We start from the raw sequence: 16,406 nt of genomic DNA, 5'->3' as shown, positions 1-16,406 counted from the left end.
GGGTGTGTCCGGCCTCTGAAATTGGGTGCTCAAAGGAAGGATGTGATTGGGGGAGTCCCGGTGGTCCTTTTGTTGCTGGCTGGAGAGGGAGGCTTGTTGGGAGTGGCGTTTGTGGGGCGAGGTGAGTCGGGGTTTGTGGGGCGAGCTGCTGTTAGTAAGGAGGGGAGGGGATTTGGGTGGGCGCATGTGGGAAATTGGAAGGAAAAGGGCCGGCAGATTGGGGAGGGGTCAGCCGTGTCCAGTCTGGGGGTCCAGTCTGCCCACTTTGGGAAATAACTAACCGGCCCTTCGATTGCAAAAGTGGGTTGTACATTCCAACTTTTTCATTCAGAGTAGACTTCATAGGGTTGTTTCCTTGACCAAACAGGAACTGGAACCTGTTTTGTTGCTGTCGTATTACACTATAACTGTTAAAAGCACAGCAGTCCTGCTAGGTGAAGAAAAATGACAAAGCTGTACCAGTAGGTCTTCAGTATAATGCTGTGGGTTGTAATAGCACACTACAGATGTGTTGGAAAAGTTGTCACAGTTACCTAGAATTAGGTGAATGTGTATTTGTATTGGTAAGATATTGCATGGTTAAAATACACTTAAGTAATGAAAAAGAACTGCCATCGCCCCTAGAAAATAGGGCCTTTGTGTGAAATGCTTTTCCATTAAAAAGATAGCTAAGGCAAGCAATCAGATACATAGAAACATAGAAATCTATTTTAACCACAGTGAGTAAAGCATACTATAGCAATGCCAAAGTATTAAATTTTTGTCCTTGAACTTTGGAATAAGATAAGCATGCTTAAATCCTGAACTTTTTTTTTTATTAGGGCAAAGTTCTTTTATGGCACTTTGCCTGTGGAATTGTGACTGATCATTTCTTAAACAGACCACATAGATATTTCTTGTCTCTGACATCCATCTGTTATGCAGATAACTGAAAATGGCTTCAAGAGGAAAAATTGAGACCAGTAAGTTGAAGCAAAACTTGGAAGAGCAGTTGGACCGACTAATGCAGCAGCTGCAAGATCTGGATGAGTGCAGGTGAGAAGCAGCTTTCTAAAAATGACAAATCTGCTATAACATCTTTAGGAACTTCAGCAACTGCTTCATACTCAGTTAGGCCTTTGTTCCTTCCAGTCCAGTTCTGTCAACACTGACTAGCAGTGGCTTTCTAGGGTTTTAGGCAGGAGTTTTTCTAGTCCTACCTGGAAATGCTGCCTGCAGAGGTGTTGGTCTGCAACACTCAGGATCCCTCCAGCCAGTCATGTTCATTGTGAGAACCTGGTGGTTGTAGTACATCTGGAAGGTATCAGGATGGAGAAAACTAACATTATTACACTGCATTTCTGTACCACCTGTAGCCAAAGCACTCTGGGCAGTTCACAACATTTAAGTCACCCATCCAGATTTCAGCCAGGCCCAACCCTGCTTAGTTCCAAGATTAGGCAGGATCAGGCCCTCCAGGCCATATGATAACTCATATTATAAAATTATTTATGATTATGTACATGTTTCACCTCTTTCTCTTTGTAAGGAAGCCAAGGTATCTAACATGGACCTCTCTACTTTGCCTTCACACAAACATTCCATGAAGTAAATTAGGTTGAGAATAAGTGGCCAGTCCAGAATCACCCAGTAAGACCAACTAGGAAATTGAACTCTGGTGTTCTAGATTGCAGTCTAGCACTTTAACCATGACACTGCATTGGCTTTCAAAGATTTCAGGCTGGCAGTAGTGGAAGGAAGAACCACTGATGTTCCTTCAGAATAGATATCATTGTGCTGGGTAGATCGCACTTTTGGTTCAATGGGAGACAGCAGTGTATGTTCACTGGACTGACTTTCTCAGAGAACAGATGGGCACCCTCCAACCTATGTGCCAGATCTGGCCCATCCAGCTGGTGAGGCCCTCCCCTTCCTGGAAGCTCCACTTCCTTGCAGTGATCCAGCTACAGGTTTGCTTTGAGTAAGAAAAAGGTAACTGTCGCATAGTGGTACTGTGGTTAATCTGTCACCTCTCTTTCAGAGATGAACTGGATGCTGATGAATATGAAGAAACCAAGAAGGAAACCCTAGAGCAGCTGAGCGAGTTCAATGATTCCCTGAAGAAGATCATGTCTGGGAATATGACCCTGGTAGATGAACTTAGTGGGATGCAATTGGTGAGTCCATGCATGTTTAAGGATTTTTTTTTTGTGGTGGGTGGGGGTTGCTTGCTTGCTTTTGCTGTGGCATATCAAAGGCATTGCATCATTTGAAGGATGCTTTCAAACTCTCTTTTGCCCAGGATAAGGGAAGAATGACATAAGTTGTCATTATTGTAACTCTGGGCAACTTTATCATTTTAACAAATTGCACAACATGATTACAGTGCTCAAACCCAACTGTGGTTTGGATCCCAAATGATGGTTAGGGCAAACAGTTGTTTGGTGCACAGTCTGCGCTGGACTAACAAAGGATTGGCAAGTTCGTGATGGCAAGATTTTGCAACTAATATTAGCGGAGTCTATAGAAACTGAAAATGACCCAGAGAGCACCAGCATGGTCTAATTGAGTGTTGGACTTAGGAGATCTGGGTTCTAGTCCTTGCTTGGCCACAAGGCTCACTAGGTGACTCTGGGCTACTCATGGACTCCCAGCTTCCTACTTCACAGGGTTGTTGTGATGATAAAATGGAGAGCAGGACTCCTTGCTCACTGTGGAATAGCCTGCTTGAAGTAGCTTGCCCTAATGCCGCAATGAAGAGCAGGGACCATTGGTGTTTGCTCTAAGAGATTGGTTTTGGTTTCTGTCCTTATCTCCCAGGCTATACAAGCAGCCATCAGCCAGGCATTTAAAACCCCTGAAGTCATTCGGATGTTTGCCAAGAAACAGCCTGGGCAGTTGCGGACACGGTTGGCCGAGGTAAAGATTCTTCCTTCCTCCTATAAAGCAAATATATGTGTGCAGTCATCAGTTGTGATTTGCAAAGATGAAGGGGCAGTAGGTATTATGTTTTTGGCCTTCCTTGTGACATTCAGAATAAATTTTGTGAAATCAGTGTGAATGTTCTACCTAACTTTAGAAATTGGTGTCCAAATCCGCTCTTTTTTTTCTTCCCTTCCCATCTCTTTCTTTCCCTTTTGTGTCATGCCTATGCACCCCAATAATTGCAGACAAAGTTGGAAAGTCAGTGTGTTGAGGCGGATTCAGATCTTCTTGTCTCCCGTGTCACAGAATACAAAATAGAATACAGTCTTACAAAACCTAGAACTAGGTCTTTAAAATAATTGGGAGAAAAGATAACTGCCTGAACACAGGAATTTCAAAGATGGATATTGAAGTGAAACTGCCAGTGCATCAAGAGTTTCAGCTCTATATTCTTCTTTGAACAAGAACCAGAATTTTTATTAGAATATTTAATGGCTTACCATTTCAGTGATATCTGTATTATTACCTAACAATTTATGAATGGTAACTGTTAAAGTAACCATCAGTCTCTGCTCTTTGGATTTTGATTCCTTCTGTGACAAAGTTTACATTTCTGCCTTAAATTTACATGTATATGTAAATCTGCCTTAAATTTAAGGTTAGTACCTCATGTATCCAAATTTGAAAGTGTTCATTAAAGTTTGTCAGAGAAAATCTGTGTGCTTTGAAGGTACTGCAAGGCTCTTTGTTTTTACCCAGAATATTAGCACTGCTGAGCATAAATAATCGAAGGCTGAGTACAGTACCACCATGGTCCTCAGGAGCTGCTGTTTGCTTCATGAATGTATTTCTCATGGTCACACAGATCAGGGATTACTGCTGTGGGCTCTGTGTAAACCCTTTTCGTACATTAAGTATGGAAGGCATGTGTTTTTCTCATTCTGCCCTTTCCTGCATAGATGGACAGAGATCTGATGGTTGGAAAGTTGGGGCGGGACCTCTACACCCAGCAGAAGGTAGAAATTCTCACTGCCCTCAGGAAGCTTGGGGAAAAGGTAGGAACTGCAGATGGCACGCCGTTTATGTTATTTATCATAAAATCAGCATTTCTTTATTCTGTTTAGTTATATTTCTATCCAACAAGCCCAAGTTTCCATATATGAACCACAATCTCCTGTTTTGTCTCACAACACTGTGAGGTAGGTCAGGCTGAGAGTCAGTGCTTGGCCCGATGGCACTCAGCGAGCTTCATGCTGGTGTGGGCAGTTGAGCCGGGGTCATCCCAGTCCAGCACCTGAACCGCTTCACTGCACTGACTCGCATATAAATGAACATGCCCACGTTAGTGCAAGGTTGGCCAGGTTTATGGGAACCAGAGCCAATGTTTCCCCTCTCTTTTTTAATTGCCACTTTTAACAAAGCAGCTTTCTAGTCCTTGTTTTCTGAATGAAATCATGTATGGAGGAGGGTAAATGCAGTGACTGCTCATCGTGGCCGTACGGTACTTCCAGTATCAAGGGCAGTCTGCCTCTCAGGACCAGTTTTGGAGAACACGAGTGGGAGGGGACTGCTGCACTTACTACTTGTGGCTTCCCGTTGAATCAGCTGGTTGGCCACTGGAAAAACTGGATTCGACGGGCCTGGGGCGATCTGGGTTCTAGTCCCTGCTCAGCCATGGAGACCACTGGGTGACTTTGGGCCAGTCACAGACACTCAGCCTGACCAACCTCACAGGGTTGTTGTGGGGATAAGATGGAGAATGGGAGGAGAAGAATGCAAGTTGCTTTTAGTTTTTAAAAGAGGAAAAGGTGGGATATTAATCTAAGTAATGCCATAGAAATAAGCTATGGCTAACTCTTCTCCCCTGCCCCTTTGTTCTTTGTATTTTCAGCTGACTGCTGATGATGAGGCATTTCTTTCAACAAATGCTGGAGCTGCTCTCAGCCAGTTTGAACGAGCCGCCAGTGACCTTGGTAAATCTTTTTTTTCTTCTCACACCTCATTCTTCTTTCAGATGTGTCAGTCCCTTTGCCATCAGGTAAAAATAAATTGTCATTAAATATCCTTGTGTTTATAGAGGGTTACAAGGGTGAACCGGGGTGTGTGTGGCTTGTGGCTTTGTCTGCTTCCACAGATGTGGGGCTCTGTGGAAAAGCATATGGGGCAGAAGCTGCAACTCCTCCAATCCCCCTCCAATCTCCCACTATTGGCCCTACTGGCTAGGGTCGATCAGAACAGTAAGTTCAGAACTGGAATGCCACAGTTTTCCCATTCCAGGAGGAAAGGACACGCTTCCAAATGATTCTTTCTTTTTACTTTCTTCAACTACAGGATCAGGAGATAAAGTCTTCGCTCTGGCAAGTTTTGAGGTAGAAAAATCAAAGCAGTGAAGGAATTCTTTGTTCCTCTTCCAGGCTTTCAGCCTGCTGCATTGGACATTTTTTACCATGTTCTATCTGTGTCTTTCTTACAAACTTTTTGTACTGCTCTTTATCTTGAACAGTAAGCTAATGTAAAGTTTAAGAAAAAGTGGGTTGGGGGTGTTAAAGTGTCCTTTGCAAACTTGACAACTAAAACACTAAAGTGATACTTTTGAAACAAACCGAACAAAACCCCGCCAACCTGACTCTCTGTGCTTGTCATCTTTTGAATGGATGCAAGTAAGAGTGTTTGTTATCCACCTCCCAGGTATCTTTGAAATGTATATTTCCCTAGTAAGGGGTTCTCTTGTTTTTGCACGTGATTTCAGAAAGTGTCTCCATTTGGTAACTGCGGGGGTTTGGCAGCTGCCAAAGTTTACCCCTTTGCCAGAAAATTGGTTGTGTTGATTTTATTAAGACCCTGTATGTTTTTTAGAAGTGGAGTTGGAACCTAAGTTTTGCATAGAATACAACAGTGTCTGCTTGAAACTGTGCCTCCAAACTTGAGATGGTGCAGAATCCAAGTACTCTGCTCTCCTGCTGGTTTCATTCTGGGGAGATGAATGGGCACCATTGTATTGTCCGGTCTTGATTGGCAAACAACAGCAGCCCCGCTGAGAGTTTTCTGGGCCAATTTAACTTCGCATCTCAGAATGACAGGGAACATGGTCAGAGGCAGCAGCGAGGGGCCCCAGCTTTTGGCATCCTCTCATAGCATGGAGCGTTATCCAGGCGGCAAATGGACATTCTTTCCCCGTGTTTTGGGGGACAGCGTGAAATTACTTCCAAGTAGAAACAAACAACCCTTGTTTTTAGCCACGGTCAATTCCATTGCCCAACGCAGACCAAACTTGTTGCCCGTTTGCCCCAAGGCTCCCCCTGGTCATCCAGGCCCAACGACATTCGCCTATACCATCCTGGTGCTCTGCAGGTGTTTCATTATTTATTGTAAGCGTTTCTATGCTGCCTTATTTGCAAAGAGCCATCAAGGCATGTATAACAATTAAAATGAAAAAAATGTAAAATAATAAAAACAAATACGGTAATTAAAAACAGTAAATCTTAGTCTGACGCTTCACAGGAGGATGCGGAAACTCTCTCAGCCTCAAGACTGAAGTCCATTTTGGGGACGCTCTTGTGTGGGGGCTACCATTTCACTGGTGGAGGGGCCTGGGACAAAAGGGGCAGAGCCAAAACACAAGAACACCCAGCATGTTTTTAGTTCAAATCTCTTCCTTCAGTAACCGTCATAGGTGAAGCACTTCCACCTTTTAGAATTTAATAGGAACTACACAAATGTCTGGAAATCGCCCAACAGGTGGGGGATCCCAGAAGGGCCAGGTCTGAATTTTCCAGATTTTTCCAGACTGAATTTTCCTGTTGTACTGCACACCAGATCTCTCGTGGGTTATTGGCTGGCATTTGCCAGGTTGGTGTATGTAGAGCAGGGTGGGCACATGCTACTGTGAGTTCTGTTGCTAGATCCCTGGGTGATCTGCAGTAGCTCTGCAAGGGCTTCCAACTTCCAGTGATGGAACAGCTGCCTCACCAAAACACATCTTTTTCCTTTTCAAGTGACTGAAATCAAGAGGGGGAAAGAAGAGTAGAGAAGTGTGTCCGTCGCCAGTTCTTGCACTGAAAATGAATTCTTGAACCAAGCTTGCACTCGGAGCTGTTGTTTTGTGGCAGGTGGGCCTCAAGGTTCAAATGGGCAAAGTTGGTCCACCTTGAACCTCTGAGTGAGTGGACTAGAAAATGGTTTTGATGTAAATATGGAATTCCTTCCTTATCTGCTTTCCTGTTATAGACAAAGTAACTTTCCTTGGGGTTTACTTCACAGAGGAAAGTGTCTGCCAACTTACCACTTCTGTAGATCACAAACGACCCTGGGCACCTAACCCTGCCTATCCCTGATGGGGTATCCTTTGTCAAGGCATAGTTAAGAAGGTGGAAGACATTCCTTAAGATTCTCATCAAAGCAGGGCTTGGTAAGACTGAGTACCATGATTTTTGGGATCTGTAGATCTTTTCCTAAATAATCTTGTAGTGCCCCTGGGCATGCAGTAATTTGTTTGTTTTCTTCCCCCCTCCCTCAGCCTCAGTATTAATTGGTTGCTGAGCTTGCCCTGGTAATCTTAGCATCAGAATGCCCTTCCCCCAAAATTAGAGTTTTGAGTTGTAAGAAAAAACTGGGATACAAATCAAATAAATGCAGAGTAACTACACACTGTTACCACTGAACGGTGTTAAGGTGGACAGCTCATTATTTTGAACTACAATTCAGTATGACATTTACATTTTACCTTCCTTGAATTTCAAAGCAGATGGATTAGATAGAGCCATTTCATAGTTTCTATTGCCTGCCCTGCTTGTTATGGACCCTAAGTAATTTTTACAAAGAATTCCATATTGTTATGTCCATTGACTCTCACTGTGCGTGTGGATCCTAATTGGTTAATACCATCTCCTGTCATGTCTTTATTCACTTTGCCTGGCTTGTAAGTGCATCTGTGTCACTAAAAGGGTGCTGGCTATGGAATATTGTTCTGGGTTTATAACATGCCAGTAACTAGGCCTTAGTACCGCTTGTTATAATGGGGAAAAGCTGAACAAAAGCTGTGAAACTACCGAATGATGAGTGGTTGGGGGAAAGGGTGTGGTATTCCAGGAGAGGCAGGTCTGTCCCTCAGGTTGTCGTTTTTCCTTGTGCTTTACTGCAGTCAGCAAAAGTGTGCGGCAAATTGGTCCTTAGTCTTGTGATCCTCCGTTTCCATAATGGGAGGCATCTGTAACTCAAGTCCCCAGTACGGAAGCTTCCTTTAATGTGAGACAGGCAGAAGGTTAATCTCATGTTTGCTTTTGGTTTGGAGACAAGCAGCTCATAGAACCTGATGGCTTGCTGAAGTGAGCCAAACCACTAATGTCAGAGAAGGCTAGGTTCCTAAAGGCTCTAGTCCAGTGGAGCTGATGGGGAAATGCCTCCTCACTTACAGAGGTGGCATTTTTGATGGCTTACTGTGTTTTTCGTTGACTGTAGTTTTCATGTCACAAACTTTGGTTGGTCTTGGAAAGGCAGTACAGACATCAAGTAGATGCATGTAGACATTTGGCAGATACAGAGGATGAACAAAAGTCATTTGCCAGGGCTTAACAGGGCGAAGGCAATTGAGGGTCCTGTTCCCACCCATTGCCAGCAGGGCTTCTGCATCTCTGCTACTGGTAAACAGTAAAAAGATGCAGGGTTTTCTCAGATGCTGTTCAAGGAACTGTGAGAAAAACAAGGGCAAACCCTACTAAGATTTCATGCCCAGCACTCTGGGACTTTATGCCACACAGGAAGGTGGGAAATAGCTTTGGTCCAGGAGAAAGAGGGACAAGGCAGGCCTGGCAGCTGGGTTTTGGGTGGACTTTGTGGCTTTGGAACCCTCCATGCAGCATTTCTGAGTGTCTGGCTGTTGCCTTCTGGTGCTGGCCCTCAGCGCTCTCGGCTGCCTGGATAGTGGCCTCTACTCCCCTGCGTGGCTTTGCAATCGGCATCCTTGGAGTAGAATCCTTTTAAATATTTTTCCTTTAAAAATAGTGATGGCTAAATAACAACCTTTCTGAAGTCACAGTGGTTATGGATGCCTTTCCCCTGGAATTCTGCAGCAGCCTCATTAGCAATGATTAGAGGGTTAGTCTGCTGCCTGCAGAAGTGAAGCTTTGCTGCTCTGCAGTTGCAAATCTGTGCCTTGAGCCAAAACCAGCCATCAGACTGGCTGGAAACAGGCTGCCGCTTCTGATCTCTCTCTGCTTAAGCGATTTGCATTTACTCATCTCACTTTGCATATTGTTCATCTCACTTTAATAAACCACCGCCAAGAAAGGCATTTTATCATGATTGTTGATTTCTATTTTCCCACTCCACCTCCCTCCCCACACACACACTTTCAAGGATTTCCTCAGAGCAATTTAGCAACAGCTTCCCCTTATGGCACCAAGAATTTGTGGTGCAAATATATGAACACACACACACTTCATGTATGTTGGGGAAGGACTTATTTTTCTTGCTTCAACACCCAGAATTCAAGCTAATACTGCTTAGAGCAATTATAAATAAGGTTCAAGGTATTGAAAATTCAAATCCCTTTTTAGAGACTGCACTTCTACATCAAAGATGTTAAGCATAGCAACAACAGTGCTTCTTAGACACAGAGCCCTTTAACGGGCAAGCTGCTCTGGATCAGTGAAGGGCAACTTGTGATCCTCAGTGTGTTTGGGCCTGAGCCCCTGTCAGCTTAGGCCAGCATGGCCAGTGACAAAGAATCGGGAGAGTTGGGGGCCCAAGTATCTGGAGGATCACAAGCTGTCTGCTCTGTAGGTTTTAATGTATTTGTTCACACAACAGTCCTGTGAGGTAGGCCGTAAGCAGTCCTATTCTGCTGTCAAGTATCTTAATATGCAGCACTGTAAAATTAAGAACAGTCATATACTCATTGTTTTCTTCTGCATCTTTTCTGTACAAGAAACACAATAATACTTCAGTAAAAACAATGGCCCATAAAGGGCGGGACATTCATTCATAGAGTCCTATGAGGGCTTTAGGCTGTCTGTGTAGGTTAGCAGTTACATTGTTGGACTGGGACCTGGGAGAGTTCAGGCCAAGCCAGTGTTCTAGTTCCCCCAAGCCACAGAGCTCATCAGAAATCTTAGGATCAGTTACTGACTCCTAGCCTCACCTACCTCACAGGGTTGTTGTGAGGATAAGATTGAGAAGAGAAGATTATTTAAGCCTCCTTGAAGGAAAAAGTGGGAAATAAGTAAATGGGATAGCCATAAGTCAGATATGACTGGATGACAAGTAAGAACAACTGAACTAATGGCACTTGAGAATCCAAATTATAAAAAGGGGAGTTCTGGACCCCCAAAAGGCAGCATGGAGCATATCAGTTGCCCACTTTAGAAACATGGTCTGGGCAAAAGATCAGGATAGCTGCTTGTTCCTAGGAAGGGTGAGGGGTGCAAGAGCAGTCCCAGATGACTATGCCATAACAGGGATTTTAGTTTGGCCAAGATGCTTGTCTTAAGTGTCAGGCTTAATCCACTGCTCTGATCCTACAGGTTTCAGTTTGTGGTGGTCACTTAAATGGATTTCAGAGGCGATTACTGTGGATACAGACTGGCACAGAGAGGCAATTTTGAGAAGGAGAAGCGCATAAATATGGACGACCCAAAGGCTGGTGAGAACTCAGTTTTAACAGCCACACCTTAGAAAGAAGATGCATAAAGCCAGGAGAGCTGTGTATGTATTGTGTGAAGCTGCAACCCTGTAGCTGCACCTATTACAGAAATGCATTACCTGTTATCTAATATTCTGAACTCTGTGATTTCTGAAAACAACAAACGGTATAGCTCAAAGGGGTTCACAGATGGTGATCCACAAAATAATGTTCAACCCATCCGATAGAACAGAATGTCTAAAAGCCTTCTAAGCTTGCAGTCCTATGCATGTCTGTCCAGAAGCAAGCTCTGTTGAAACTAGTGAGACTTGCTTGCATCAACACAGAGGGCTGGCAGTAAGATTCCCAATGTCATGTGAGCTGTAGGTTCAGAGTGGTGTCCATGGTTTCATTAAAAAGGGAAAAGAAAAATGAAGCAGGCCAGAGAGCTGTGTAAGACAGCCATCTAAGAAAGCTAGGACCCAGGGGTGGTTGCTTCCATAAGTATCTAGAAGATTAGACCATTTTTGTGGCTAGGAACTGGGTCAGGAGCAACAGGAGTTTTGTGAATAGCTTCCTGTCTCTTCCCTGCAGCGCTCAATCTCGCCTCTCTGCCTTCCCTAATGAAAGGCCTTTCATTTTGCTTTAACCTTCTCTGGCCATGCCCTTGGCTCACACTCACTGTCATAAATGCTGATGTTCCGGCCAAGGCAATGTGATTCTGATAGCCAAAATAAAGCGTTTTCTTGATTCCCCACCACCACCTTTTTCCTGCTTGTGACTTGTTTATCAAATTGGTACCCCATCAGGGAAAACTCTGGAGAAAAGCAGCCTAGAGATATAAAGAGTAAATAAAATACATCCTTCAATGGTACTCACTAACTTAGCAAAATACCAAACTTCCTTGCCTTATAAGAGTTTTGTTCTTATAGCGGAATATCAAGTAAAACTAGATTTGTAGAACATAGGAGGAAAGTAGTGATGATAATACTAGCTCAGTGTTAAGAACACTGATCTAAATATAATACAACTGTACATCTAGCAGCTGCAGAAATTTCCTCCAAAAGCCTTTTTGAATAGCCAGGCTTTCACTGCTTACCGAAAGGCAAGTGGTAACTGAGGAAGGTGCGTTTCATACATTGTCCAAGGCTACAATCCTACACCTGTTCCTTGCCAGAGAATAAGCACACATTATGACTGACTTCCACATAAACATGCCAGAGATTGTGCTATAAGTTGCTTTATATGGGCCTCTTGAACCCTGGGCAGTGGTTTCCTTCAGAATACTGATACGTACCTTTTGCAAGGTTAGCGCTATAGCTAGACACGAGCCACTCAAATGTGCATTTCCTACTTTGGTGCATGAATCAGATTATCTCCTTTTTTCATTCTGTTACTAGCTTGCAGAGTTTGGGTTCCCATGGTGTAGAGTACAGAATCTGTAGGGTCCTGTCCCTGAGCCGTTGCGAAATCAAGCAGCCAGATTAGGACAAGACAGAACATATGGCATGTTTTAAAAATTGTATTAAGCCTGTAATTCCATCAAAAGCAATCTCGGTCAGTTACAAAGGATAAACAGATGCCTTAATTGCTGGTCTCCCACCTCATACGAGCATAAAATGGCTTTGGATATTTCTCTCTGCTTCCCATAGTGAGCTAATTAAGGTGCCTCTGACAGAAGGATCCCAGAGCGATGTTTCCGTATCCTTTTTTCCACCCTGCCTGAGCTGATGCTCTTGGTTTTTCTTCAATAATTAATCATCATTACTGCCTGCTGCTTGCTGTGTGTGGGTTCATGATCCTCTCAGATCCCAGCATATTTGCACCCTTCCAGTTCCTGTCTGCTGCTTGCTTTTGCTCTTTTCAGATGCTTTCAAGTTAAGGTCTTCATTCCCTGACACAGGTTGTAGATTTTGGTGGCATCAGGCTTTGATGTCCTTTAAGTCTGGAAACACAGATCAGGAGGTGCAGACTTGTTCATTTCTGTGATGTATAGGGTAGAGATGTAAAGAGGAGAGGGAGGAATAAAGGAGAAATTAACTTAGCCCCATTTAGGTTCTCTTCACTGGCTTTGCACAAAGAGATTGCAGAAGAAGGAAGCATGCACCAGAGGAAAAACTGAGCCGTTCTAATCAGCAGGGAAACCGTTCCCCCTTTCCCCACTGCATCTGCTGGTGCTCTTTGGGGGAGAAAACCATTCCCTCAGCCTCTCCCTCACAGTGACCTACTTGTTGATTTTATCTGTGTGACCTCAGACTGGAGCATGTGCTCAAAAGCTCGGTGCTGAGACCTTGCCCACCTTGCCCCAGCTCTAAATCACATCACAGAAGAGCCAGTGAGGCATCATGGTTACAGTGGTGGACTGGGCCTTGGAGATCCAGGTTCTAGTCTTTTTCTGGCCATGAAGCCAAGGAAATTTGTGGACTCACTAACCTACCTCACAGGGTTGTGAGGATAAAATGGAGAGGAGGAAGATAATATTCACTGCCTTGGTTCCTTGCAGGAGGAAACAGGCAGGATAAATTATAAATCAAGAAATGGTTCAAATTATTTGAAAATAATGACCCAGAAAGCTAACAATGGAGTAAAAAAAATAGGGGTTTATAATTATTTGCTTTTACATTCACTGTTTCATTGATGTCTGTAAGGAACCTAAGAAACTGCTGTTTCCAGAGTGAGATAATTGGTCCATCTAACTCAGAAATGTTTACAATTACTGGGGGTGAGTCTCTGGAGTTCCAGACAGAACTCTTTCTCAACTTTAATTGGCAATGCCGGGGATCAAATCTGGTACACTTGGCATGCAAAAGAGGTGCTCTACCTGGATTGAAAACTGAGCAATCTTTCCTCCTGCCTTCTTCAGGAGAGTTGACTTCCTTCTGTGTGACTTTTTAATTAATCCTTATAACAAAGGGTATGTCATCATCGCTGTCATGATCCTTTTGTCTGTTTATTCCCTTTCAGTATAGGCGAGCGTTTCTCTCCTGATCTCCTTCCTGGGGAACAGAAAATACTGCTTTATACCAAGAGAAATTATTTGTTCATCTAGTACATCCCCAACCTGATGCCTTCCAGACATTGGAACTGTAGTGCTTTGTAGTCCTGAGCATAATGCTTGGGGATGATGGGAGTTGACACCCCAAACATGTGGACAGCACTAGGAAAAGGAAGACTGATCAAGTGCTAGAGGGCTGTGGCCCAGCAGCAAAGCCCCTGCTTCGCTCGCACAAGGTCCCAGCCGCAATCCACAGCTTATCCAGAAAGGAACGGAAAGATTCCTGCTAGACACCCTGGAAAGCTGCTGCTGCCAGTCTGTGTTAACAATACTGGGCTCAGGGACCAAGGGCCTGGCTCAACATACAGCACTTTCCTAGCTTCGATATTATCTGTTAGGGAATAGGTGCTCAAGGTAGGAATAGGGCTAAAAGAAACCCTTCCTCCAATATGCTTCTATGTATTAGTTTCTGGGGAACATGGGCAGGGGCTAGCCTTGGCCCCACATCCTGCTCGTAGTTTTCCTAGGAGCAGCTTGTTGGCTGGCGTGAGACCAACATGCTGGGCCAGATCCCGCAAAGTTCTTCCCTCCAGTCCATTCATCGCTTTTAATCGCTCCTGCTTCGGCCCGCAAGCATTGTAAGCCCCGCCCTGCCCGCGGCGGACCCTCCCCAAGCCCCGCCCCCGCCTTCCCCGTAGCCCCTCCCACCACCTGGCCCGGCCTTTCCTTTTGCCACGCCCACCCTCCCGAGACAATAACCCCCTGCGTAAGATTAGCGAAGCCACGCCTACTTTTAATTCTTCCCCCCACCCCCCCAGGCGCGTCAGCTGCCTGAGGCGACGCGGCTTGCCGCCTCTCAGCGGTCTCGGGCTCTGCTGGGACGCGGCGAGGAGCGGCGGCCGGTTCCTCCCACTCGGAGTCGCTCAGGCGCCTCCTCCGCTCCCCTCCCTCGGTCGCCGCCGCCGCTGCCGCTGTGAGTCACGACGACGGAGGGAGGAGGAGCAGGGGCAGGGACGCTCTCACACGGGCACGCCGCTCTCCGCCCGGGCTGCCGCCGCCGCCTTCTCCTCGGCGCAGAAACTGGCCGCCCCCCGAGTTGGGCGAGGGGAGAGGGAAGCCGCGGGGCTAGCGCGAAGGAGCCCTTCTGCCGGAGGCAGAGGCGCACGCACGACTCCTCTCCCTCACCGCGGCGGCCAGAAGCAGGAGCGCAGCCTCTCCTCCCCGCCGCCGCCGCCTCAGGTAAGCGCTGCCTCCCCCCCCCCCCTTTTCGGCCGCGCCTGGCAACAAAAGCGGCCGCGCGCGACGGGTTCCCCCCTCGGTCCGCTCGCTCGCGCGCTCGCCCGTTGGTTGGCTCGCGCGCGTCGGCCCCCTCCTCCCCCGCCCGTCACTCCCCTCCGCGCTCGCCCGCCCGCCCCCTCCCTCCAACCGTCGTTTGCACAACTCTCTCCGTCCTGCCCCCCCCGCGCGCCTCCCTCGGCGCGACCCATCATGGAGTCACTGCTGCTCTCGTGCCCTCGCGGCGGGGCGCGCAGGAGGCGCTGACCTCCCCCCCCCCCCCCCCCCCCGGCCCTCCCCCCCCACCCTCGTGCCCCCCCCCCCACAAATACTGTGTGTCTGTGTGTCTCCCCTTCTCGTATGCTTATGCTTTTGTAGGTGTGGTTTGTAGGTCTGCTGTGGAGACAGAGAGAGAGAGAGGGATGGTGTTCAGAATGCTTCAGCTTTTTAATCTTTGTCCACTGGCCAGAGGGCTTTTCGGCTGCGGAGTGGTACAAGTGAAGTGAAGACTCCAGGGGGGCTGGTGCTGGGCTTGCTTGTTGCAATGCCAGCTGTTTTCTGTTGGTCATTTTCGTGCAGGAGGTGGCTGGCAGGAAAAACATGATTCAACTGGGGGAACGTGCTGTTTCCAGGGATCTCTGTGGCACTGCCATGAAGCGGTGGTTCTGCCCTGGCCCTTAAAACCGTGGGGTGGGCCACTTGTGGTGCTCAGTATGACTTTGACTGACAACTGCTGACAGCCAGCTGCAAGGGGTTGTGTGCTGCTCCAGATGTCTTGGCCACAACTTCCGGCCGCAGTTTTCAGCATTGGCTAGGGCTGATGGGCGAGCCCTAGGCCAAAGCATTGGGGTGGCTGCATGTTGCCTGTCCCCATACTTTAATTTCACTCTCACCCAAAATAAGTTCTCTCACACACACTTGCTCTGCTTCCCTCACTTTGAACCAGGCTGATGGCACCTACCATCTGCCTCTTCTCCCCCACCCCCTTCAGATTGGATTCTCTGCCCAAAAATCACCCAAAAAGCTAGTGACAGATTTCTTTATCTTTTTCATGCATTCCTTGTGGAGGGTCTGGCGGACAGGGTGAACCTTATTCAATTGGTTCCCAGTGCTGTTTCCATTGAATGCCACTGCTGCACAGCTATCATTTTGTACCTTAAAGCAGGGATTTAGTTCTATACCTCCCTTGTTGGAATAGCCGACAGCAAGGAACTGTGAATTGTGTGACCCTTCCAGATAATTTGGTCTCCAGTCCCCGTCAGCACTCACAATTGGGCATGCTGGCTAGGATTGATGCGAGTTCTGGGCCGGTATATCTGGAGGGCCACACATTGTGTGTCACTGCCTTGAAGGAAGAAAGAACCCTTTATTCCCACCCAAAATAAACCTTTTACCAATGCCTTCTCTTTCACCATAATCGCTCTCCCTTCACTGCATTCCTCATGAAGCATGAACATTCTACCTATTTTCCACCTCTCTCAAATTCTCTCCTGAAATATGGGGGGAAGGGCAGGTTGCTGCTAATAAATTAACATACAGTAATAATAAATTAGATGCTTTCTGTTGACACTCATTTGTTGTCAGTGGAGGGACTGGGTGGGCAAACCTCACTTA

The 16,406-nt window shown here is 46.3% G+C and overlaps 2 protein-coding genes and 1 long non-coding RNA gene across 7 annotated transcripts in view; 2 read left to right on the top strand and 1 right to left on the bottom strand.

Annotated features, from left to right (window-relative positions):
- The first annotated feature begins 7 nt into the window (after positions 1-7).
- LZIC (leucine zipper and CTNNBIP1 domain containing) lies at positions 8-11,282 on the top strand. 5 transcript variants are annotated; one of them, XR_006416217.1, is made up of 9 exons: positions 8-121; positions 925-1,035; positions 2,021-2,156; positions 2,800-2,898; positions 3,864-3,959; positions 4,796-4,877; positions 5,236-5,273; positions 6,900-7,013; positions 10,425-11,282. XR_006416217.1 is itself a non-coding variant. In XM_044445522.1 (8 exons), exons 2-8 carry the CDS (start codon positions 935-937, stop codon positions 6,900-6,902), a joined length of 555 nt encoding a protein of 184 aa, XP_044301457.1. In that variant the 5' UTR covers positions 8-121; positions 925-934; the 3' UTR covers positions 6,903-9,193. The 5 variants fall into 5 exon arrangements, 2 of the variants coding, with proteins under 2 accessions (XP_044301457.1, XP_044301456.1); XR_006416216.1 differs by having other exon boundaries at positions 6,900-7,312; XR_006416218.1 differs by lacking the exon at positions 10,425-11,282 and adding an exon at positions 7,165-9,193.
- Positions 11,283-12,032: 750 nt separating this feature from the next.
- On the bottom strand, positions 12,033-14,763 carry LOC123031033. Its single transcript, XR_006416211.1, has 3 exons — positions 14,703-14,763; positions 13,344-13,518; positions 12,033-12,505 (listed from the first exon to the last, which is right to left on the bottom strand). It is a non-coding gene; the product is annotated as an uncharacterized LOC123031033 (long non-coding RNA).
- The window catches only part of CTNNBIP1 (catenin beta interacting protein 1), a 31,562-nt gene continuing 29,542 nt past the window's right edge, over positions 14,387-16,406 (top strand). The window contains exon 1 of the mRNA XM_044445450.1: positions 14,387-14,756. The gene's annotated coding sequence lies outside the window, so the exon portion shown is untranslated. The remainder of the gene's footprint in view (positions 14,757-16,406) is intronic.

This window comes from Varanus komodoensis, unplaced genomic scaffold, assembly GCF_004798865.1.
Source record: "Varanus komodoensis strain SLA01 unplaced genomic scaffold, ASM479886v1 scaffold48, whole genome shotgun sequence".
Taxonomy (NCBI): Eukaryota; Metazoa; Chordata; class Lepidosauria; order Squamata; family Varanidae; genus Varanus; species Varanus komodoensis.
This window is presented reverse-complemented; position numbering and strand designations above follow the sequence as displayed.

What these genes read in the sequence shown, in the direction of transcription:
- LZIC (XM_044445521.1), top strand. Translation starts at nt 935, where the DNA reads ATGGCTTCAAGAGGAAAAATTGAGACCAGTAAGTTGAAGCAAAACTTG. An exon ending in TGCGGACACGGTTGGCCGAG is followed by an intron (nt 2,899 to 3,863) that starts GTAAAGATTCTT and finishes TTTCCTGCATAG; the next exon opens with ATGGACAGAGATCTGATGGT. An exon ending in TCAGGAAGCTTGGGGAAAAG is followed by an intron (nt 3,960 to 4,795) that starts GTAGGAACTGCA and finishes TTGTATTTTCAG; the next exon opens with CTGACTGCTGATGATGAGGC.